The sequence below is a fragment of the Micropterus dolomieu genome, linkage group LG07, assembly GCF_021292245.1.
Source record: "Micropterus dolomieu isolate WLL.071019.BEF.003 ecotype Adirondacks linkage group LG07, ASM2129224v1, whole genome shotgun sequence".
Lineage (NCBI taxonomy): Eukaryota > Metazoa > Chordata > Actinopteri > Centrarchiformes > Centrarchidae > Micropterus > Micropterus dolomieu.
The window spans coordinates 19,989,450-20,015,323 of NC_060156.1; the positions used below are offsets into that span (position 1 = coordinate 19,989,450).

The following is a 25,874-nucleotide window of genomic DNA, read 5'->3' on the forward strand; positions in this document are numbered from 1 at the left end:
GTGTTGTTGTGTTTTTTTGTGAATGAATGGGTGAAAGGCATTTTGTAATAAATAATATGTTCTGTATCCCTTTGTGTTGTGTCCGTTTCCTTTTTCTGCTCAGAAGATAACTAATTCTTGTGTGTTACAATATCCTTTGTAAATGCTTTGTAAGGCATAGATAGTCCTCACTTCAGATGAGCTCACACAAAGTACTTATTAACAACTAGTAAATGCTTTGTAACTACCTGAATTAATCATGAAATACTTTATTAACAAATGTTTAGAGAATATCTATTGGCTTTAAATTTCATTGTAAATTGTTAATGAGACATAGATAGTCCTCACTTTAGATGAGCTCACGCAAAATACTTTACTAACCATTAGTAACTATCAGAATTAATCATCAAGTGTCATAAAACATCTATGAACACGCACTATTAGAGCATTTCTAAATAACTACATGTCATGTCAAGTTAGCGGTTGATCAAAGCACTGGGGGGGTGTAAGATTGGTGTCTTTAAACGGACCATCCAAGCAACCTTTTGCTGGTCCCATCACAGCAGATCTCTGGAAGCGCAGATTTTGGAGTTCTGATGCGGAGTTCAGAGAAATGGTACCAGGCCTGTAACGGTGAGGCTTTTACCCAGTAAAGTTAGCTGGGGCATCTTTCGGGTAGTCTTAGTAGCATCCTTAGGGCTTTGCCACTGGTAGATTTACAAGTTATGCTGAGATTGTTTAAATTCTTTCGTGGGAAAGTATCAAAAAAACAGGCAGTTATGTAATAAATTTCTTAAACTTTCCAAATGATCTTATGAACCATTAACAACTCATACATAAATGTTTTGTCATTAAAATAATACTTCATTTATAAATAGTGAATCGATCATATATGACGTAAGAAAATACAATTATTAAGCATATTATAGATGAGCTTATTAATAAAGAATACCACATGTATAACTATGTTTATAAATGACTTACTAATGTGTATTAACGTAAGAACAATGGTTTATAAATGATGAATTAAAAATGTACTAATACTTATCAACTGCTTCATAGTGTGTAGATAAGAAAGAATAAAACATTTACAACTGTGTTTATGAATGACTTACTAATGGATATTGATGTATGAATAATGCTTTATAAATGATGAATTCCTTATTTACTAATGCTTAACTAATGCTTTATAGTGTGTAGTTATTATAAAGTGCTACCCAATTTTTCAATTTCACATAAGAGAACACATCAGTCTAATGTGTCCAGGAAGGTTAATTAATTTAATTAAGTTAAATGTTTGAACTGTTGTCTTGGTTCAAGCATCCCTCTTCTCCACATGTTGTTCCAGTGCCTGATTTTCAATGTTAATTAGCCATTCATAAATTCATTTTGAACGCTAAATTATGGAGTTTGCCAGTAAAGGCCTTTTGTAAAAAAAAAAAAATAGAATAAATATGGGCTGGCAAAAGAAATTGTAGCAATCTTAAAATCCTAAAACCTGGACATTTAAAGGAGTAAAGAGGGGTACATGTGCAAATTTTTACCAGGCTGTCCAATCTATAACACTGACAGAGGTCAAACTCATCAGTTGCATGTGCTTTCTGATCTGCTTCCAGGCCATGGCCAGTGTTACTGTGGAAACTGTTACTGTGCTGCTGGTTGGCATGGAGACAAATGTGAATTCCAGTGCGACATCAGCCCATGGGAAAGCAAGCGGAGATGCACATCTCCAGATGGCAAAATCTGCAGCAACAGAGGTCTGTTTAGCCACTTTAAAGTCAGTATCCAGTAGTCTGGGATCCCATTTGTGATTATTTAATGATTAAATTACAATAGAAAATTTTAAATCTGTGGTAATCATTTAAAATCAATAAACTCTAAGAAATGTGGAATGCTTATTTTTTCCAACAGCTATTATAAGCGGGTGTGAAGATTTATTAGCTTTGATTCACAAAGGCATAAACTACTGGAACAATGAATGACCAGCGATTTTTTTTGTGAGAATAGCTTACAGGCAGGTATTTATAGGTGACAGAAGCGCAAAAGCAAAAGAAACAAGAAAAGACAGGAACATAAAAACTGGACAAACTGACAAAAGATCTGGGCTGGTTTATATATATAGTGAGTGACTGATGCGGGGAATGAGAACAGGTGAGCAGGTCATGAGGAAGTCTGGTGAAAAAGTCTGAGGGCATCTTGTGGACAGGTAGTGAATGGACAATTTCACAGTGACAATTTCAATTGAATTGTGTTGCCAGGAAATAGGAAACAACCACTCTAAATGGGAACAGGTTCATTGCTTGTCTTTTATGTGGGGTTATTTGATCTGTCAGTTTCCAGCATGTATGACAAAAGAACCCCAGTTCAGTGTGTTTTCTAGAGAGACAATAAGAATTAAGAGAAGAGAGGTTTAAGACATCCTCATGTAAATTCCACCGAGAGTCATCATCAGAGCTTGGCGGACAGACATTCAGAGAAAATGATCCTGCGGGATTTCACTAAAGCTCTCCAAAATTAATTACAGTGGACTGGCTGAGGGCTGGCTAAGGGGTAGGGCTAAATAGTAGGCCGCATGGACAGAGGCTCATGATTTATGGTTAAGTGCACAGCTGACAAAGCATGAACAACCACCAACTGTGTTCATGGTATAGTATTCCATTGTACTTGTCTTAAGTATAGAAAAGGGCAGGGAAAGGCCTGACAAACCCCAAAAGTTACCAGAGAAAAGAACAAAGGAAATGACAGCAATTAAAAAGTCAATATGTACATTTTCATTATTACTGGTTTTATTTTAAAATCAACCATGTTTCTTCTGCTTGCTCTATAGGCTTGAGAGCCTTTTCAGATTCTTTCAAAAGTAAAACCACAAAAAGTAAAAACCCATATCCATCTAATTCTTTATTGATTCTTTTTTGATACATTTTTGAACTGCGGAAAAATAAGTCGATTTTTATTTTTGATATTGTTTTCTTACTCTCTGTTAAGCTGACTGCATTACAGCATGTACAGGGAATCGCAAAGATCTCACTAACAATAACAACAATATTTGTCATATACGGAACTACTGGATACAACCTGAGCTTGGCTGACAGTTTTTAAAATTGATGAAACTAAAGAGTATGTATGATGTATTTGGGAATGATTATTATTTACATTTCATTATTCCAGTTCATGGGGAAAAAAGATATGGCAAGGTTGCGTGTGTGGCTCTAATATTAACATTTTAGCAGATTTTACTTGAGGTAACTGATGCACAAAAAATGCAACACACCTGTATTGTAAACTATCCAAAATACCTTTTTCTACATGCATTGCCAAGAAATGATAAAGCACATTGCCAGGAATGTGACCAATGCTCAAAATCTCGTATTTTTGGTAAAATGTGGCAACATATTTGAACATCTTTTCACTCCATGTCCCATATAATTAATATAAGTACACCGTCCTCAGAAGTCAGACAATTTGGTGCTGATTATAATGGGAACAATTCTCATTTCCCACCCTATATGACATATAACCATTTTGCTCTAAATTAATCCTCTTTTAAAGCAATGTGAATAATTCATGGTGATTATGGGAGATGGATCAGGAAAGATGATTACATTAAATAGGGGTGATTTGATTGAATTATCCTGTATAGATGTAGAGATGAAGTAAATGAAGTGTTGTACCGAAAAGAGAATGTGAAATTTCATCTTCTCTCTCTCACTCACTCTCTCTTTCTTTCTTTCTCTCTTATACTTTGCTCAACAATAGTAACCTTTATATCCTGCCCTGCTCACACTCAGAAATGAATGAGCGAATAATGACAGTACCCAATAGATTATTCGGTTTCATTCCAACAAACTGTCAACCCCCTCCTTGTGTTAGGCTCACCTAACCTCCTCAGTTGAGCTAATAAAACACCAACTGCCGTGCTGTCAAAATGATAATAGCCAAGCAATGCTAGAGGCTAAATACATGCATCTATGTAGGCTATGATGTGTTTCTCAAACCACTTTGATTCAGAGATACTATGGTTATATGAGGCAAACAGAGACGAAACATTCTCCTTTTGTGTGCTTTTTAGCTAAAAAACAGGAATTTGGTGAGAAACTGCCTTTGAATATACAGAACATAATTGCATTCTACAATTGAGTCCTGATTTTATAGATTTTACAGTGTTCATTTTTTAACAGTAACTAGTACAGGTGCTGTAATCTGCTCTGGTGAAGCCGGGCTGCGACATTAGTGGCAGACATAAAAGTGCATGGCTGTATAAATCCAGGGCTCCAGGGTTATGAGGTGGTAAGGGAGACTGAACCCAGGGCCAGGGGCCAGACACGCGCCAGCCACAGCCCACAGGCTTGCCAGCTGGCCTGGCTCCCCTGGGGTTCCCTGTGCTCTGTCACTGCTGATAAGAGAAAATGGGATTTCCACTGGCTGCTGCTCAGTTGATGCCCTGGCTAAGGTGTAACAAAAAATGAGGATTATGTGAAAAAGAGACAAGCGACAAACAGACAGATACAAAGATAAAGGAAGAAAAAATTAGACAGAAGGAGAACGTGAATTTATCCTGTTGGCTACAGCCTCTGCTAAAGTAGGACCCCCCCCACCCCCCACCCCCCCACACCCACACACATCTGCTAGAAGCACAGATGTTTAAAATCTTACAGACAATGAGTTGTATTTTGCATTGTTTTGTTTTTGGCTTTTTTCAGTTCACATTTTTGATGCATTTGGACTGTAAGAAAAAAATACAATGGACAATTATTTACAGTATGTGTGTTTGTGTGGCTGTTAGGGACCTGTGTGTGTGGGGAGTGTAACTGTTATGATGTAGATCCCTCTGGCGACTGGGGAGATATTCATGGAGACACCTGCGAGTGTGATGAGCGGAACTGTCATGCAACCTACGACCGATACACGGATGACTTCTGCTCAGGTCAGCATACTGTCACATACCTGTATGGAATACATGTAGAGCAATCCTGAGTCCTCCTAAAATTGGTTAAAGAAGTGGTTCAAGATTTTGGGAAACATGCTTATTTGCTTTCTTGCCAGGAGTTAGATGAGAAGCTCGATACCACATATGAGTGTGCACTAAATATGTAGCTGGACCCAGCAACCGATTACCTTAGCGTAGCATAAAGACTGGAAACAGGAAATGACAGCTAGCCTGCCCCTAAAAATAAGTGTTGTATGGGGGTCAATGTGCAGAAGTATTTTTCTACTTCTGTGAATGTCTATTGTTATCATCAATCTTCTTTAGTATTGCTTTAAAAGAGAACTGGCTTATACAATGCACAACTACTGGTGTATGATATTGTTCATGTCAGTACCATATATTGATCTTAACCTTTGATTAACTGCAGTTCCATGCAACAGCTCTCCATTTGATTCTAATACTCTGGTGCATCTTTGTAGCCACAAAAGTGAACTTTCTTTGACTTACCAATACACTAGGGAGGGGTGGGAATGACCTTTTTCGCTGTTTCTCTAAATAAGTTATGAACAAAATATGACGTATGCTACCATTGTGCCTGCTATCCATTAAACTAATATTTTTTGTACCAGAAAATGTATCTTATCACCCTAGCATATACACAGTTAACAGTTCTTTGGCTTATACCTTCATGTATAGTATAGCCAACCAGGATGCTTACACAATTTACATCTTAATGTTTTAAATCTCAACAGCAGACAGTCAAAGCTTGTTTTGTCAATGTTCTAAGGGCACTAAATTCCCTCTCATCTTCCCACCTCTAGCATGTCCTGCCCCTTGTTTATTTTACTACTTGACCTCCTTTCTCTCTCTTACACACAAGCTTCCCTTCCCACTTTACTCGGTTATGTTTTTCCCCCTATCAGTATGTGTAGTTGAATTTTCCATGTACAAAGCAAGCCTCCAGGAAGTGCGGCATGCTTTGAAGCCAATTTGACAAAGTGGCCAAACCGTGGAATTACAACTTCCAGGTCTGTCTCGTGATTCACACTGGCCCCAAAAGACTTCCCCCCCATAGACTTTAGCCAAAATGCCTAATTTTAATTTCAGAATTGATTAATGCCATCTGAAAACATTTGGAAAGTCAATAATAGTAAATCATTTTACTCTCATTGAAGTTAGCGTAGGGCTAAACTGGAACTTCATCGGCAGAAGTCTCTAGTGTGTTTGCTCTATGAGGCGGGGTTAAAGGAAACACTAGTGCGCTTACTCCTGTGGGGTACGCTGAAGCTATACAGAAGATCCGGGTAATTTTATACACGGAAATCAAACTTTTTTGACTTCATGCGTGACTGAGTAGCTTTCAGAGGAATGAACTGAGCCCCGCCTCCAATGCTGTATCCAGTTCTTTTTGTACATCCAAGGTACAGGGCCTCCACTTTGTTTTACCTGTCTGCTTCCTCCACCTCTTGTTCTTTTGTCTTGGCAGGTCATGGCCAGTGTAATTGTGGCAGATGTGACTGCAAAGAGGGATGGGCCGGGAAGAAATGTGAGCATCCTCTGTCCTGCTCCTTGTCTCTGGACAGCAGTCTGAAGAAATGTCGAGGAACGTCCAATTTGCCCTGCTTCGGACGAGGTACCTGGTCTTCCCAGCCCCTCCTGTTGCCATGGTTGCAGGCCGTACTCTGTCCTCACCTCTTTGTGTAAAATAGGCTATTTCCAGTGTTTCACATCTGTTAATCTATCCTTAAGAGTGCTGTAAAGACACTAGGGTGCCCAGCAATTAAGTCTGATAGCATCTTTAACAAGCGTCGTACACATGATTTACATGAATGCAGGTTTGAATTACTTTTTATTACTTTTTATTATGTGCATTTACACAGTTTGTAAATGCACATATTAGTTTTCAAACATTTTTTGTTCTGTTATGTGCACTATTTGCTCATACATGTGAATATATGTGCACTGTGCACATTCATGTGTTTATGTGAGTTTAAGGGGCACTGTTTGCCTGCAACAATAAACCATGGCTGGAACAGCTCTCTCAATAGAGCAAGCTGGGGGTCGATGTGTCTAGATTTATTACAGTGCATTGTGCTTCATCACTGGCCATTCTGGAAAAAGGAAGCTTCCTTTTGTTGGAGACTCCAAATGTTAGGCTCTAATACTAATATAATGTTTCCAATAGTGAGGCAACCTGTGTCAACAACAACAAAGGTCCAGGTTGTGCTTCCTTTTGTTGTTGTTGTCCCAGCCATGCACCCTTGAGCCTGCTCATTGATGACATTAAGGTGAAAGTGGGATAATAGATACACTAAGAAAACATATTGTATATTTTGGGGCTAGAAAAAGTAATATGACATAGAGTGTCATATTGTGTGTTACTGTTTACATTCCATGCTTAGTAGTCATGCTTATCTAAATACTGTTTAAGACAACAATGAAAACATGAAAAAGGGTCCACACACTGTAGCTCCCTTAAATACAATTTATTCCACTAGTAAGGTAAGAAGAGAATTAGGTCTAAACGTAACGAATGGATGTTTAAAAGCACTACGTAAATGCAGCCATTTACCATTTTGTAGTAAGACGCTGATTCAGGACATAGTTTTTTAATGGCCATTAAATTTTCACCCATGAATAGGAGTTTGTATTAAAACGGGCACCACGCCACAAGCATTTCTCCACAATTGCTTGTTTCACAGTGGATCAATAAACATGTGAAATGGTAACCCTGTTTGTCAAACACATTAATTCATGTGCAGGAGTAAAACACCCACAATCTTAGTTAGGCCATAACATCTTTTAAATAGACAGGGGAAAACATGCAGTCAGACCATCTTAACTGCTCAGCTGCTACATTGATTGACATACATTACCCTGATTTACTACAGAAGGTACACAGCCAAAAGCTTATCAGCCAACAAAGGTAGAAACAAAGACTCACCTTTTGTGAAACTGCACTGATTAATCTTTACAGGCAGTGAAAATAAAACGCCCATGGCCACGTCTACAGTATCCTGTGTTAAACTGAAATGTCTTAAAACATGGGCAAGGTGAAATCACATTATGAGCCACACAATCCAAGTGTACAGCATTTGGTTTCAGTAGATGTTTGGGCATCCCTCTCCCAAAAAGAAGCAGAAGGTACAGCAAAACAACTGGCTTTGGAGAACAACAAAACTATAAAGCTAAAGCCATGAACACAGCTTCGTGGAGCTATTGTTGGAGCATGGAGACACAACCTCGATGAGTGATGGAAAAGACATTACCTAGATGTACAGTATGTGGCATCAGGACAGGTCATATGTGACTTTGTTGAGGTTCAACCACGTGATTAGGATAGGGTGTAAGCAGTTATACAATATACAAATGAGCATGGTTGTTGCAAGGCTTACATTTTGCCTCAGATTTACTTAAAAACTAATTTTCCGTGATACTTTAAGAGGGATGTAATTTTTCTTTGAAAATGTGTGTTCATATTCATGAGTTTTGAGTGAAGAAAATCACCTATTGTACAGACTTCCTGAAATTATATCAGTTGCAAGTTAATTAATGTAAAGAATTGCTACAGAAAAAGAAATTATGGTATCTCTTTTCCAGATAGATGATGTGTTTGCGTCCAGAGTTAACAATGCACATGTGATGTTCCTATCACCATTGTTCTTAGACTGACTGACATCATGCATTGTTCCAAAGTACACTGGCCATTTGTTTAAAAGAAAAAGTGTCTAGTGGCTATATTTTGCACACTGCACTGAGATGCAGAAGTCTTCTGAGGTATGTCTTGTTCCTGTATTTTACACTGATGCAGCAGCTTTAATCAATTAGCTTTACCCTGCTGTATGGGCAATTGTTCGCTGTACCACTCCATTCATTTTGCTCTAAACATTGTTGTAATTTTATAAGGAATGCCTAGCTGTATCCATGTACTTCAGGATGAAAGGACAATAAGGAAAGATATAGTAAAGCCTGCTGTATTCTGTTCGTCTCACAGTGATTCAACTTAATATTATAGTCGGCAGTGGGCGATACTACAAGAAGCAGGGCTCTGCAGAGTTAGTAAGGGTTAATGTAAAGCATTAACTGTGGGGGAAGTCATTGGGGAATGCACAGCCCTTCAGCTGTTGCTTTGAAATGAAAAGAGAGGGTATGCGGACTGTACCCTATTGTTTGTTAATATACCGGTAGTCGCGATAGATGTCCCTCGCACCCATGGATGGGAAACCTGCTGATTAGATCAGGCACCTGAAACACATATGGCAGCCTGCTACCATGGAGACAACTACATTAAAAAGTCAACGTCACTACAAGCTAACAATGGAACAATGACAGCATTATGGTAAACGAAGCTGCTGTGTGAAGCCTCGACATCGGCTAAGTGCACTCCAACCAATTGGAGTCTTTGAGTGCATCAACTATTCATTACATATGGTGTCTGTTCAGGAATAGTTTTGATGGCCTCAGACGAATTCCACAACAACAGGGCTGAGCAGGCATGGTGGCCCCCTCACATAATGAAACAGCAAAGATTAACTTGTGCTGGGAGAGTTCATTAGCTTTAATTCCTCCCGCAGTACCTTTAAATTAGCTCCCAATTGCTGCAGCAAAATGGAACTTTAAATTACCCTGTGCAATAGAACTATTAATGGGATCCATAAATTCTTCCTTTTAAATTTTAAGGAGTACGGTGTTGAGTAAATATTTTACTATCCATACACCTAAAGTAATAAATTCTTATTAGGATTTGCAACATTGTTAAATATATAAAACATGGAGACATTGTAAATAGAATCAAACTTTCTAATGTCGGCTGAGGCCAACAAATTATATCTATTACATGTTGAAAGCATTGTCTGTATGTCATTCATTCACACTGCCTTCTCCCCTAGCTCCTCCTTTGTTATTTGTAATAAATGTCTGAATGTACAATTCACTGCCTGTGCTCAGACAGACAGAGGAGGGAAACTGTCAGGGCAGTAATAAAGAGGAAGGGTGAGTGCATGCATACCTGAGTGTTAAGAATGGCGTGTGTGTGCATGTGCAGTTTTATTTATTTAACGGTCTTTTCCAGATGATGGCCATTTGGTTTAGTGTTTGCAAGATCACAATAGTTAGAAACAAATGACTGTAACAGAGTTCATTGCAAAGCTTCGATGAATGGCGAAGGATGTAAGGGGAAAGAAAAGGGAGAGAGAGGGAAGGGCTGGGAGAAATACAATGAAGGGAGACAGGAAGAGGAGGAGAGAGAAACTGAAGGAGACAGACAGAGAAAATCACTTAGGCATGGATGAATGCAGCTGGTGCAGATGGCAGCTTGAGCGGAAAAGCCTTGAAATTTGAAACAGCAGCTTCAGAGCTTTTCTTCCTAAGAGGTGGAGGCAAGATGCTTGCGGATAGCACATTCTTTATACTGTGGTATTTCCTCAAGGAAACACATGCTTTCAACATCTTTCTGCTGATTCATGGGATTCCTTTCGCCGTTTTCCGAAGGGTGGCCTGTAGTAGTTATATTTAATGGCACATACACACCTTTTGGATTACTGTACTCCAATATCTAACATTTAAGTAGTCTAGCAATTTGTTACCATAAACTTGAAAGGGACAAGTTAAACAACATGGTCAAAATTTAGAGGGGTGGGCAATCACTTCACAGAGGCATTTGATGAAATACTTTAATTGGATTATTTGAAAGAGGGTGCGGCTTTCTGAATATGAAACCAGGGCTCTCAAGTCTCACGCATTTACCGTGAGACACGCTCACACGCCACACCTTGTATTTCTGACACTGAGTCCAGAGATAACCCGCTATATTCAATTAGTAGACGATCATTTTGTGCCGAGTTCATAGCTTTCTGTGTAGTCTACTAAATACCAGAGCGGTGTAGCCGATCAGAAATTAAATTGTGTTGTTTCCGGGTAAACTCCTGAAAGCACGTCCAACCCATGTGGTGAAGTAGTGGAAAGTGGCACGAAAAGAAAATACTCAAGTTCAGTACATATCTTGTGTAGGCCTACTTAGGTACAGTACTACTTTGTTACTGTGCCCCACTGGGCTTAGCTTTGGCTACCTGAAACTAAGGAAAGGACTAGAGATGTTTTTCTATATTTTGGCTCGGGATGGAAAGCTATCTTCCATCATGATGGTGAAAATGGCTGACCTTGAGGCCCAGGGCTTTAAGTGGGAGCCCCCTACCCCTATCATCAAGGCATTAAAATGTTCCACAAACAATTACAACACAAAACACCATTCATAAGTTGAAATGTGTAGCCTACTCACACACACAGCTTGGCATACATGCGTAGGGCAAGTTCTACAATCCTACAGTAGGCCTATGTGTACAGAACTGCTGTTTGGGTCCAGATTTCTTTTTAGTTTTGATACATTTGAATTTTTGAAATACAATTTGAAAAACACAATTTCAAATACAATTTCAAAAACACAGTTACAATTTTTGAAATACAATTTTTAAAATATAAGTGTACACACTTATATTTCAAAAATACAAATGTATCAAAACTAAAAAGAAATATGGCCCCTGATCCGAATAACTGATGCAAATATATGAGTGGCTCCTCCTTTAACACACGTTATCTCACTCCAAACTTTTGATAAAACTTGAGAGCCGTGCGAAACTATACGCAACTGTAGAGATATGGAGCTGACGAGAACGCTTCACCTCCACCCACACCTCCTTCACCTGTGGTTAGATCAGGAAAGGGAGGAAAAAAGCGATGAGAATAAATTTAACTGCCACCACACTCTTCAAACACACACCACCTACTATGATATTGCTCCACTAGCTACTATGACCCTCTAGCTAACGGTTAAGAGCAGTTTTATATAGTATAATGGAAGGTGTTAGCTGGTTAATCACATGTCATTGGGTGGATGGAATGAATCCAAAATCCAGGAGGAGTCATGAAAAATATTGTATTGTATATGTTTCACAGAAAGAGAAAAGAGAGATTTCAGTGTTTCCCACAGAATGACATTGTAACTGTGGCACACGGGGGTATGCTAATCTTAACAACCCAGCTGTATTCTAACATAGCTATCCTTATTAGCTACATGCCTGCTAATAACCTGAAGGTGGGTCTCTGAGATCGACAGCATTGTGTTAAGAACAGATTGACTAACTTATCAGAGTTAACTTGAATGCATTGGTTTTGGACAAATTTGTGCAGCGGTGTTCATGATACTAACCATTCAACTCCGGATTGATTCAGGAATCTTCTCTGTGGGGAAAAGCCAGCAACAATCCTTCCTCCCATGCATGATCATGTTTTGATTCAGATTGTGGAGGAGGGGCTATTCAGAGACAGAATATTGAAAATCAATATGTGGCAGTCAGTGTTGATATTATTGTAAGCCGCTACAAATAAATCAATGTGTGGGAAACACTGGATTTTGATGTATATATATGAGTACATATTGAAACCCATAATGCAACTCAATTTTGTTTTATTTCACTCTCCGTGCCTGGTTAACTTTAATGTCTTGCGTAGTCCACAGGCTGTTGTAAACAAGGTAACCCTGCTTACATCCCTAGAGGAACTTTTTAGACCGGAAAGCTCCTTTTCAAAGCCACAGAATACATTATAAACTTATAAACTATTATAACTTTCTGTGACTAGTTAATGACAGATCTTGATGTATAAAGAAGTGCCGCTTTAAGATCAACAGTTTGCTTGTGCCTCTGTGATTAATGATGTGACAGTAGTTGCATTGGCTTTAACCAGATCATCAACACTATCTGTGTGTTAATAGTGGCCCTGGAAAATCAGACCCGCTGTCTCTGTGGCAAAGAATGCTGTGAGTAATGGTGGTACTCGCCTATGCATCTAAGCGGATTACATTTCTTTTCACTCAACATTTTCTCCACTTTTTCCTGTGTGTTGGTTTCACAGCTCTATGGTGAGAGGAGTGTCACAGCTGTGGTTGTGTGTATGCGCCTCAGCCAGTGCGGCACAATTTTGGTACCCATTTTGGCATTTTCACTGGGTTCAGATCATTTTACTGAAAATGACACAAATGAATCACACACAATGACATCTCCAAAATCACATATATTTTTTATTTTTGTTGAACTTTGCAGCTTTCCCATTGATTGGAATTTTTAAGATCACAATTAAACACTACTTCATTGTGTCTGTAACAAGTGGCATTGATGATCTGCAACCACTGCAGAATGTATGAGGGCTTTCTCTTTAAGTTGATTCAGTCCATGTAGCCATGTTTTATCTTCTGTCTTTAATTTAAAGTCCTGCTTCAATCAGTTGTGATTGCGATTTAAACAGGGTGGATTAATTGAGACCTCGGACATGGCACCTGGCTAAAAATATTAAGAACAAAACCATCTGTACGTTTGAGCATATACTGGTATTCATATCATAAGGAGTATAGATTTGTTGCACTGGGATTGCGTCTCCTGGGAAAAAAGCAGTTTTCTCTTGGGTGAAGATTGCGAGGACTCACCTCCAAGCCCCTTAAGACACGGTCTGCTGCTTTTAATAGGAATGTTGAGGTGACTTGATATAATTCAAGCTTACCCTACCGCTTTCTGATTAAGTATTCATCTAATTGACAATATATTCATCTAGCCCCCATTTGTGCTGCACTCTAACATTGCAGAGCTCGCACCTCTGCTCCTAGAAATAACTAAAAAATATATTTGCGACACCCTCACACCCTGTCTACCCTGTGTTATTAAGTAAATTTTTGCACAGTTTTATGAAAATCAAGCCAAAATGTCTGTTGTCTGCTGATATGACATTGTCACTGTATTGATGACATAAGGCACCAATTCTAATATAACCTACCCTGGGATTATGGATGGAAATTAACTCATTAGCAAACTCCAGCACATTTACACTGGTGTGCAAACTGAAACGTTGATTAATGTGCATTGTCCCTGGTCAATGAAGAAATTAATTAAAATAATAATTAAACTATGGCGTTGTTCGCCTTACTTGCGTCACAGGGTGACAAATTAACCATCAACACACACACAGACACTGTAGATGTTTGACAGCCAGAGAGATAATCGATAAGGCAGGGGTGTGACATCACTGGTTGCTAGGGTAACTGAGTCCCTAGAGCAGATGGTGGTATTCTATATGTGATATGTGAAGCAGGAAGAGAGGTTTCTAGAGTGTGTGTGTCGGGGGGGGGGGGGGGGGGGGGGGGGGGGGGGGGGGGGGGTCATAAAAACTGACATGGACAACACATTAGATGACACTGTCAGTCGAGTGTCTGTCTTGTAAATTCATGTTCAGCACTATTTATTGCCCCTAATTCCACTCAATGAGTCATCAGAAGATAAAGGCAGCCAAAATGTCTGCTGCTACAAACAGCGAAAACACTCCGAGTGAATAATGACTGTGCAAAAAGGACATACCCAGCTCAATAAAAACAGGAGAAAGGAGAAAGAGAGGGACTGAGGATGCTGTGTTTTAACCATCTGTCTTCACTGAGCTGGGAAATTCCCTTTGTGCAATTATTTTTCATGGTGGGCAGCTTACCTGTTGGTATCCCTTCTGGGTGTCTTTTGTCTGCAGCATCAGTGGACGGGAACATTTACGCCTAACTGTGTGTGTCTTTCTACTTTGTCAGTAAAGCAGAAAGCTCACAAGACAAATGCATATTTCATGGTAATGCCTTGCATTATGCAGTGTTATTTTCTTAAGCTCTATTAAAGATTGTAATAAAACATGCACTATGTACTCTTAGGTTGAACTTGATTACATTTCACCCCTCGGTAATATTGTTGCGAATATATTATTATGGTAACATTATTAAAGAAACAAATGGCTCAGTTACTGTAAGTAGATTATTTGGAACATTTGTATGTGTAACAAAAGTCTGTCATGCAAGGTGTGAGCATTGACAGAAACTATTGACCAATACTATTAGAAAAGAATGGTCCCTCTTATCCTGCAAATATCTGTGTGTGCCCTACACTACGCCCATAATTCATATAACTCCGAGCAGCCTGGTAAAATGATCAATGAGCACGTATGCTGCACACCTTCAGTGATAGTTCAGAATAGATGATGTTTTTCTAATGAGCTTCACCATTAGCCAGCATGTCCGCATCAGTAAGTTCCCCCGTGGCCTTCTTCACTGGCAGCTCGCTGATTGAAGTGGGATAGCAACATCTCGAGGTGTGTATGTGTGGGTGTGTAGCCCTGTGTGAGTGAGTTATTTACATATAAAATTTCCCTGTGTGGCTTGAGGGAATGTTGTCAGGCAGATTAAGTCTAGTGTAAAATCAGTCATTGCACACATACAAATGTCTCTTTTGAATTACAAGTTTAAAGAGGTCATGTTATGCTTTTTGTTTTTTTTCCTTTCCTTTATTGAGGTATATATCTTTTTTTGTGCATGTAACAGGTTTACAAAGTGTGAGTTCCCATCTCCCACAGAAAACACTGCTCTGAACTGCCTGAAACAGCTCATTTGTAGTCCAGCCTTTTTCCCTTTGATCCCTGTGACGTCACAGCAAAATGTACGTCATAATGCTCGCCAAGCGGCTAGTCCGACACACTAAGCTGCAGCACACAGTGACAAGACGTCCGTCTGCTGCCTCTCCTCTCCCTTCCAAATATTAGCTACCGTCCAGGCAGTCAGTGGACATAAAGCTGTGATGTAGAGACAGAGCTCAGGTATAACTTTATGGATGTGCAACTCCCAACAAAGATCTTTTAGAAGTCAGATGTATCACTCCATAGCTAAAACTAAGCGTTCAACACAAAGCATGAAAAGAGGAGCTGCAGTAATGTGCAATATGACAAAAAAATATGGTGTGTTTGGAAATTAAACCATGTAAACCAGAGGTCACTAATAGACGGACCGCGGTCCAGATCTGGACCCAGCCGCTGTCCTCTCCGGACCGCCGACCTACAGCCGATTTATTATTGAGACTTACTACCTTGTGACGGAGTGTTTCTATTTTAACCCACGCAACTTTTCTAGAATTTACTGTACTGGTTTAGCGGCCCAGGAAACTCACAGACCAAACGCATGTGCTTCAATCGTCTCATGTGGCGCTGCTCAGCCAATTCTAATGCATTGGATAGAATTTATTATTAGAGTAGTTATTATTTATTATCCCTCCAGTTTGATGTGAAAACTGACTGAAATATTATTTGATTTGACAGTCCGTTGTTGACTAAAAACATATGTTGATACAACTATACGTTATGGTACTGAATGATAACGCAAGTTAGTCGTTTTGATGTTCTGGACCTTTGCTTCGGGAAATTTTCTCTTAACTGGACCTCTTTGAATTATAATTGAATACCCCTGATGTAAACCTATTCTGGTAAACCCCAAAATAAGATTTTGAACCTGAAAACGAGTGTAGGATGATGTGACACATTTTGGGAAAAGAAAGATTATTCTGCTGAGCAGCTATTACAAGCACAACTATGTTTTCAAAAACTGCTCAGATGTGAGAAAACATCTCTGTGTTTGCAGGTCAGTGCCTGTGTGGACAGTGTACTTGCCACCCACCTGGGGACAGTCGTGTTCATGGCAAAAACTGTGAGTGTGACGACCGTCAGTGTGAGGACATCGAAGGAGAGGTCTGTAGAGGTCAGCACCACATACACACACACACCAAACACACATTCATCGAAGCTTTGTGTCCATTAAGGGCAAGTCTACGTTTCAACTTTACTGTTCAAGCTGTGTAGAGTAGAGAATTGGGAGACATATTTTCAGGCATTCAGTCTTCCAGAGGTAAAAGTTCTGTTCATTTTCGGCATATATAACGGTCTTCAAGCACGAACCACTAGTATGAACAGATTTGTTCTTTAGTGGCACACACAAATGATTTAAGAAAACTTGTTGCATGCTTAGAATATTCTTGTAAGCACGAATGACTATCACAAGAGGATCAGTTCTATGTGGAGCTTAACATTTATAATAACTTAATCTGAATCCCTTCTTTTTTTTTGGCGTGTTCAGTAGTTATTAGGAAAATTCTCTCACTCCAGGCTCAGTGTAACATCACTTACAGTATGATAGTGTCATGTGCATTTCTGCCACTATCATGTCGTCTTGACACCCTTGACTTTTGCCTCTGATTTCCTCCCACTCTATAGCATTAGCTGCTGAGGCTCATGGGCACTATCGTAGACGGAGCCATTCTTGTTATACTTGCCACATTGTGACAGAAAAACAGAGTTTATTTTGACCAATCACTGTTACATATTATTGGTAAATTATCCCGGAGACACACATGTTTCTATGTTGAGGAGCATTGGCATTATCAAATGTATCAATGTACAGTGTTGAAAATACTCCCATAACCCTCAAATCCACCTGCTTCCCTCCTCCATTGAAGAACAAAAACATGGAGACATACTGATGTGCTAGACACGATTACACATTCACCAGTCCTCTTCTAATTATTGCACAGAAAACGACATTTTGTACAGCATGTGCACACACACACACACACACACACACACAAACACACACTCACCCACTTTGAAATGATGCCAGTAGCAGACGCTGAATTTGAAGATCAATAAAATGTGATCCTATCTGCTCTCTTTGATATCCACAGACACAGCCCTCTAAATCCTTGAGCTGAATTTGAGAGAAATTGCTCCAAACCTTTGAAGCCTCTGTTCGAGGTCTTGGGAAGTTTGTGCTCTTAATTTGAGCTGTTTAGGCACAAACACCATAATGGATAGATTGCAATAAAACATTAGAGGCTCAGTTGAAATTGATATTTCCCTTTGCAGCTACTGTTGCTGCCGCCATTCAGGGACAGATACAAAATACTGGAAGTCAGATGGAAGGGAAAACTATGACAAAATGCATCATTCATCAGCCAAACATAACTCTCATTGTGAGGGCTTTTGAAGGAAACATTACTCGGTTTGGTTCTACATTTGCACACAAGCCTTTTTTTGTCTTATTATTTATTGCTTCTTCTGTTTAATTTTTAGCTTAGATTACACAGTAAATCTGCTTCACTTAAAGTACTGGAAAAGTGATACAACATGACAGCTTTCCAATGAGTAAACAAACAAAGTGCAGATATTCCCAATCCTCTCTGACAACAATGAAGAGACCCCCCCACACACACATACAGGTGTGTGTAGCATGGAAGTCACTTTCTTCCACTCTTTGCAGTGTTCAATCTGTTGTATGTTTCACAATGAGATATGTGCTGTTCAAACTATGTGTATTCATTCTTAAATTGACATGCAGCCTGTCTATTCCTTTCACCCAACTACCATAGAGATGTGCTTGTGTGTAACTGCCTCCATCTGAGTGGGGCTTTTTAATGTTGTTTTAGTCGGCTTTGTCATTTTGTATCTGTGGTGCATTGCAGCATCTGAGAGTAAATTTCTCCGTTACAGGGGGATGCAGTATTTATGTGAATGGATTACTGGGGCTCATTGTGTGCTGGGATGTCCAGAGACAATTCTTCTTGAGGCTGTCTGAGCATCAAACACCAATGCAGTTACACGCACAAACACACACACACAAACATGCTGTTAGGCTGACAATTAAGTCTGTATACTCAGAGGCCTGTAGAAGTTATTGGGTGTTTTGAGAAGCTGAGAGGCACTCTAAACCAGGTATCCAGAGTGGAGAGTGGGGATCAAACAGAAAGTAGCTTTATGGTGAGTGGGCTGTAAGAAACTTCTCCCTCTAGGGTACAGTGCTGTCAGTGCCCCTGGATGTTTGGGCCTCACTGCAGAGGGGGTGAGAGGTGAGAAATAACACAGGCTCCTTGCATATAATTCCATCCTTCAGTGTTAACCAACTTGTCAGTCAGCTCAGTCCACAGCTCTCAAGGGTTTACTCCAAACATAAAGAACGAGGTGAGAGAGCAGCCAAATATCCACTTTACACACTGCAATTAAGGCCTAAGTGCTTGCTCTTCAGGACTCTCTGGTCCCCTTTTGTACGTTGAAGCTGCATTCTTTTCATATGGGATAGATGGTAGCGATGGTACTGCTTCTCAGGTTTATGAATTGTCATTGAATTGTCAATGAAATGTCATTTGAAAAGGCTGTATGACTGAAATAGCAGGTCATGAGACGGTTTTAAAAGGGTGTATTGATAATATAGCATAATATCCATTAAATTTGGGTTTATGTAGCTTGGGCAACAAATTATAGTTCATCTGAGGTTTCAATATCTGTTTGGTTTTCAGGCACTTCTGTGCCAAAACTTGGATACTGTTTTGGAGCTTTCAGAATAGCACAGACATAATTATGACTTGGACGTTGACATGGATAGTATTTAAAAGTTCATTTTACTTCATTTAACTCAATTACATTTCTATTAAGTTTATTTATATAGCGTCAATTCATTACAGACGTTATCTCATTGCAATTTTCATATAGAGCAGGTTGGATATGTAGATTTGTCTGTATCCTATTTCAGGGGCTGGTCCCCAAAGGACCCAGGGTCCTGAGTGACCCTACTCTTTCTCTCCACATGAGACTGTCCAGTCTTCCAGTATACAAAATTAATGTTATGTTTGGGACGCTCCTCATTCAGTGTTTTTTTAATTTTAACGCTTGTTAGAAACAACAAGACAATTTCCACGATACCTGAATTTACAGATGAATTCACATCAACACATGTCAGATGACTGTCAGATACTGCCATTGGATAATATTAATATAGTATAAATATTTCTATATAACAAACAGACAGGAGATAAGTTTTATTTCAACAACCTGAGATTTACAACCAGACTGCAAATACGGTTTCTTGACTGTGACATTAAATTTCTCCCAGTAAGGTCACTTTTTTTTCCTTCTCCATGTCTTCCAGATTTTTACCAATTTTAAACAATGCTTTGGCCACCTAAACTAAAAAGGTAATCAGGTAACCACAATAGCAACAGGGAGGCTCATAGGTAAACAGGGCGTGTACCTCACAAGATGGGGCACATATATTATATTATTATTCCCTATAGATTATAGCTTTCTTAGGGCTATGATTCAAATTTTGTTTCAGACAGAAGAAGGTTGCATTTCTCTGAGCATTTAAAATGGGAGGTGCTTTGTCAACATGTGATACTGTGTTTGATCTTAAAATGTGAAATTATGAAGACAAAGGTCCTGAACACATGCTACAAAAATCTGTTTTATATCAAGTACTTGTCCATAATTTGGTTTTAGTTTGAAAAAAGTAATGGTATTAGCGCTCAGATACAAGCAGAAATAATTTGACAAGATAGAAATGTGCACAGAACCTTCCCCCTCGCTTTCTTCTCTTCCTTGCATTACCCACTCCGTTCCATCTTCTCTGTGGAAAATAAACTCTCAACATCTGACAGACTCTTTCTGCATAAAGTACAGATCTTTGCTGGGTTAAATACCAGATTCACCCCCCTTCACTGTCCATCTCTAAGCACTATAGCACAATACGTGCACTGTGAAAGGCAGGTGCAGACTAATTGAATGAGGGCTAGGTTGTCGTTCCTCCAAAGCAATTAACCGCTCTCCCAGGCTGGCTGATTGAGGCAGCCATGCATGGCCTGCCATAGGTGCCACTCCACTCCAGCTGAGACAGAAGCTAGCTAACTTTCATTTATAACCTCCCACCAACAGCACCATCGCAGACACGCACGTGCACACATCCCCCTGAAAGCAGCAACTGCATGAGCGAAGACAGTCAATATTTATGTTGTTTCTACAGTATAGCTGTAAATTATCCTTTGCTTTCAAGTTTGCATATTTAGTGTTTAGCTACACTCTGGGCAAGCACCCTCAAGATACTAGATACTGAAGATAAAATTTTTGTCTACCCTATTTGCTCAGAGAAATCAATTAAAACAGAACAATCGGCAGCCTGTTCACTTAAGATTAGCATAAAGGCTGGAAGCAGAGGGAAAAGCTAACCGATTCAACCTTGAATCAAACAGCTGTTTGATTGAATCGATGCATCCCTGTATCAAAGATTTTCCAGCAGCAAAGTATGGATTTGCAATGATGGAAAAATGCTCTGCTCATTATGTGTCAAATTTGAAAAAAAATAAATCAGTCAATGATGCAACTGCCTCTCAATCATATGATTTGTACTGAAGTGCACATATTTCAATTGACTGAAGGGTTCTGTTGGAGATGAAGGAGGGCCTTAGTGGGCATAACTGAATGCGTGTATGTGTACTTCTGCTTGTTAAAACCACAGTGATGCTGTCGGCTATTAAGGCATCCCAGCACCCAACTGCCTCTTTCAACCAATTAAATATCCCTTGTTTCTTGTGTGTTCGTGTGTGCATGTTTGTGTGATTTTGTCTGCCATTGCCTTTCTTTGTTTTTCATCTCTCTCTGAAGTGCTGGAGGTTTATTAAGGAGAGGACAAGACCAGTGATGACAGTTCCTTTCATGTCCCCAGAGGAAATACAATAAGCCTGCTGTGTCTCTCTCATCTTCCTGTGGCTCTGTCTCCTTGTAGTGCCTATTACTGTCAAGGTTCAATGTCTGCACTGTCAACTTTCTGTGTTTATATGCTTTATTGCTTTTTTCCCCTCTCCAGTGGCATTTCTCTTAACTTTTCACTCTGTGAAAGCTTTATTTATTAATTTTTTCTGCTATTTGGGCTATTTTCTCATGGCCATGCTCCATATTCTGTCTCCTTTAAATGAAGGCCATTCTGCCCTACACCGCCAGGTCACGGTTACTGTTCATGTGGACGCTGCATCTGTGAGGAGGGCTGGTTCGGGAAGCTGTGCCAGTTCCCCAGGTCTTGTGACATGACTGACGGCCAGAGCAAGGAGTTTTGTGAGTCCTCTGATGGAGTAATGTGCAGCGGAAAAGGTGAACAAGCTGTTTGTCATCACTGCTACCACAATGTATTGCTAATATTCTAGTTATTCTAGTATTATTCACAAAATGTACTTAAAGTATATATGTTATGATTACTTGCATGTAAGTAGTAACTAAAGCTGTAAAATAACTGTAGTGGAGGAAAAAGTATGTTTCCCTCTGAATTAGTGGAGTAGAAATATAAAGTAGCAAGGCATGGAAATATTCAAGAAAAGTACAAGTGCCTCAAGTTTGTACAGTAATTTAGTAAATCTACTTTCCATCACTGCTTTCAAGTGTTTGGCTACCACACACTAAAGTACATTCGCACATAAAATACTTGGTCATTTCAAAGAACACAGATTGGATATATGAGCGGATACATTTATCAAAGGTACTTTTTATATGAAATTGAAATATGTAAAACTACAATTAAAATCAATCATCAAACCAAACTCAAACTGTTACGCCATTCTACACAATGTCGCTATATTATATGTATCATTAAGTGGCAAATGACACAACACAACAGGATTCCTTCACTGTTGTGTAGCGTTGAATCCACATTAATAGACCAACTGCAGTGGGTCCAGTCCTGCAGAGCCAAGCAGGGTGTGAAAATGAAGATGAGTGTGTTCATTCTTTACGCTCCGATACATTCAGACACCAGAACAATCTTCCCTCAGCTCCACCCCTTGTGTCACCTCTCTCAGATCGGTTTCACTTTCTCCCCAACTCTCATAGCGGGTTTCTGTAACCTGGTGTATGTTGATAAAAAAATGGGGAGATTGAAAACATAGTTGCTGGACTTCTGGGTGTGAGCTATGGGGAAAAAATGAAGCAGACAGCAGTAGATTCGTTTCCCTTTACCAGTCCTTAATACTTTATTATCCTGCTGCTGCCCTTGAGAGAGAGAGAGAAGAGGGGAAGTTTAACGTGTGGGTGGATTGGTCTCCTGGTGGCAAAAGTATATTAGTAGCTGTTTCTCCAGGGAACATCTCATATCCACTCTGCCCAATGCTATTAATCTTTTTGTGTAAAAATAAGACAGGGGATAATACAAACAGCATTTATTGAAAAAAAACAACAACAAAAGCAACAAGGGGGTGGCGTTAAAAAGAAAAAGCAAAGTATACACTGTTAAAATGTTACTCAGCTTGGATGAGGAAAATGTGATGTTAATTAACAGTTGTTTATTTGTGTTGCAGGTTCCTGCCACTGCGGCCAATGTATCTGCTCTCCGCAAGACTGGTGGGTGTCTGGAGAACACTGCGAGTGTGACGACCGAGACTGTGACAAACATGATGGTCTCATCTGCACAGGTAGTGTAGGAAGCACACACACACACACACACACACACACACACACACACACACACACTACACATTAGAGGTCTCTATGGGTCTAAATGTTGGACCAGATCTGAATCAGACCTGTTTAAAACTTACCCAAACCCAACAACAACAAAATAATAATAATAATTATAATAGTAAAATAATGTCCTGAGAAAAATTGTAAAGTCAAAGAAATTAATAATTTGTTTATATGCTTCAAAGACTCATTTATAGAAATAATTGAAAGTTCTGTTCATCTCCTGTACCAACAATAAAACATTCTTTAGCCAACTGAGCAATAGTGACCCATTTAATATCTGTGAAACAATTCAGTAGTGGAAAGTAACTAAGTGCTGTCCCAGAGTATAATTTTCATTTGCTTTTGCTTTAGTTTTGTGCTACTGTACACTTGTATTATAAATGTATTTTACAGCTGTAGATACTACTGTAGTTACTTTTCACATAAAGATTTTACATATAAAACATGATAAATTTATAAAATATGATGCATTGTTAGAGATGAAACTACCCAGCAGTATGTGAAGCAGCTAAACTTAGTCACACCACCACAGCCAACAATATGATTAAAGTATAAAAGTTATTGTATCAATAAAATGATCCAATAATATAACATTCTGCATAATGAATGCTTTTACTTTTAAATGCATTTTGTTCATTTCAAGACGTTTATGTGTAATGGAGTATTACTCCTGAGACCTCTAAAACACAAACGCATACACAATTGTATCTTCCACTAATGTAAAAAGCTATGGTTGTGTGGCAGAGAACAGGAAAATTAATTGAGATGAGAGACATACATTTTTCTCTCTATAGCCGTTTATCTACAAGAGCCGTCGTCTCCCTACTGAATGGAAATCTCAGTACATGTTTATAATTATTTTTGCCCCGGGGCCTGTCAAAATCTGGACAGCTGTTCAGAAGTGTTTCTCATCATGAATCCATGACTCCAAATGTCAGCCTTAATGTCATTCAAATGAGCATCAGTGGTTCCAGATGCAGACAAATGCTGCTTAAAAACTGTAGAAAACAGGGAAGAAACAGAAAATGTATTGTGTTAAATGTTCCTGATTACCATATTGGTGACTGGAGCATTTAAGTAAAACTTAACATATACATGAGATTTATTATAATGCAGTGGTGTTTTACATGATAAGGCAATTCTTGAACAAGAAGTTACATACCTGTAGCAGTGATGTAGTAAATTTTTTCCATGGTAATGATACAAAAATTGTGTTACTTTGCTTTTCATGGACCTTTCTAAGCTGTAGATTATCCAGCGTACTAGGATTAATTTCAAGCACTGAATAATGTTTCAGAAAAGAGACAAAAGGTTTGTTTGTCTGTCTGCAACACAGGTGAAAGTGTAAAAACAAATAAATTATAGCATTTTATTGCACTGAGTACTGTTCAATCTCTAACAATGCATCAGATTTTATACATATATACTGTATAAATATATATATATATATATATATATGTTATACCTGAATCTGCAAAGTGACCAGAACTGCAGATGCCAAATAAATAAAGAGGAATAAAAAGTACAATATTTCCCTGTAAATGTAGTGAAAAAAGTATAAACCAAGTAAAATAAAGGTCAAACTAAAGGACATTTTCCATCAAATTAAAAAGTAACATTCATAAACTGGCTGTAAATACTTTTACTACTTAATACTTATTTTGCCACAAAATTGTATTCATCTGCAGATGAAAATAGTCCCCAACATATGCACTATTTAGTCCTGTTTGTGTACCGATTGATAAAAACTACAGTGTCCAGCTGTTTCAGGAAGTTACTTAGCCTTTTTTTTTAATGAACTGTATATTTGTGATTTAAAAGATGTACATTAGTGGGAATGAATGGGCTTGTGACTGAGAACAGTAGAGAAGGCTTTGAGAGACAGGATAAGGCATTGTTGGTTTTTGTCTTTTCATGGGCTTTACTGGCAATAAGAAGAATATAGAGGAAAGCCAGCCTTATCCTTTTAATGAGAGGTCCGTCTAGTCTGCACCCTGGAATCAGCAGATCAACGAGCAGCTCAGCCATTTGTTGACTCCTCAAGTTTAGTCCCTTTCCTACCTCACTTTTATTGTTCTCATTTTCACCTACTTACCCATTTCAGCTCCCTTTTTTTTTCACTGTCCTTTAATTATTTTATCCTCATCGTCCATCAGCCCTTTTCCCTCCTCAGACCCCTGCCTCCTGTCCCACAGTGATATTTTGCAATAAATATGTCTTTTCAGCGTTGTGACAGAAGGCCAGCAGGAGTCGTCTTCCTAAACTCGGCATCCTCTGTCTGACAGCTCAGGGAGCTTGTGGCGAGCTTGGGGCTTCTGGATAATAACACACACATAGTAGGATGTTACCCCACTCTGGGGGTCTTTATGCCTAAGTGAAAAAGTAGATTGTTTAACTATGCACCTAACAACCACGATGATGGTGATGCTGATCTGGCTTCCATATTGGTTGGACAGTAGTTTTTCGGAATTGAGGCCACTTAAGCAACTAAGTTAAGGTGAGGGAACAATTGCAGGAGATGGGACTTTAACTCAAATCTCTTGTGTTGAAGTCAATTGTAGTACACTCCTTTAATCCACCCTAAACTCTTAAGAGATATTTCTGACAGTAATATTTCTTCCTTAGCTACTGAACATAGAAGACAGATGGGTTGTTAAAAAACATTTTTTTCTATATCAATTTCACAGTTTTAGGACTAGTCAGATTTTGGAATGTCTGAGCTTGGTGAAAATTCATCTTAATTAAACCAGAGTTTTCCCCTAAGCTGTGTGGGCTAAAGCAGTGATTAACCACAAATTGTCCT

General features: G+C 39.0%; 1 protein-coding gene across 2 annotated transcripts in view; it reads left to right on the top strand.

The window, feature by feature from the left end:
* Nucleotides 1-25,874, top strand: part of itgbl1 (integrin, beta-like 1) — a 55,511-nt gene that overhangs the window by 27,592 nt on the left and 2,045 nt on the right. The window contains exons 5-10 of one of the 2 annotated variants that reach the window (XR_006825671.1): nucleotides 1,596-1,736; nucleotides 4,763-4,903; nucleotides 6,393-6,539; nucleotides 16,386-16,502; nucleotides 21,540-21,709; nucleotides 22,906-23,019. Coding sequence is in view for 1 of the 2 variants with exons in the window: in XM_046053889.1 (XP_045909845.1) it covers nucleotides 1,596-1,736; nucleotides 4,763-4,903; nucleotides 6,393-6,539; nucleotides 16,386-16,502; nucleotides 21,563-21,709; nucleotides 22,906-23,019 (807 nt within the window). In the remaining variant the exon portion in view is untranslated. Of the gene's footprint in view, nucleotides 1-1,595; nucleotides 1,737-4,762; nucleotides 4,904-6,392; nucleotides 6,540-16,385; nucleotides 16,503-21,539; nucleotides 21,710-22,905; nucleotides 23,020-25,874 lie in introns of those variants that run through there. The other variant, XM_046053889.1, reaches the window with a different exon arrangement.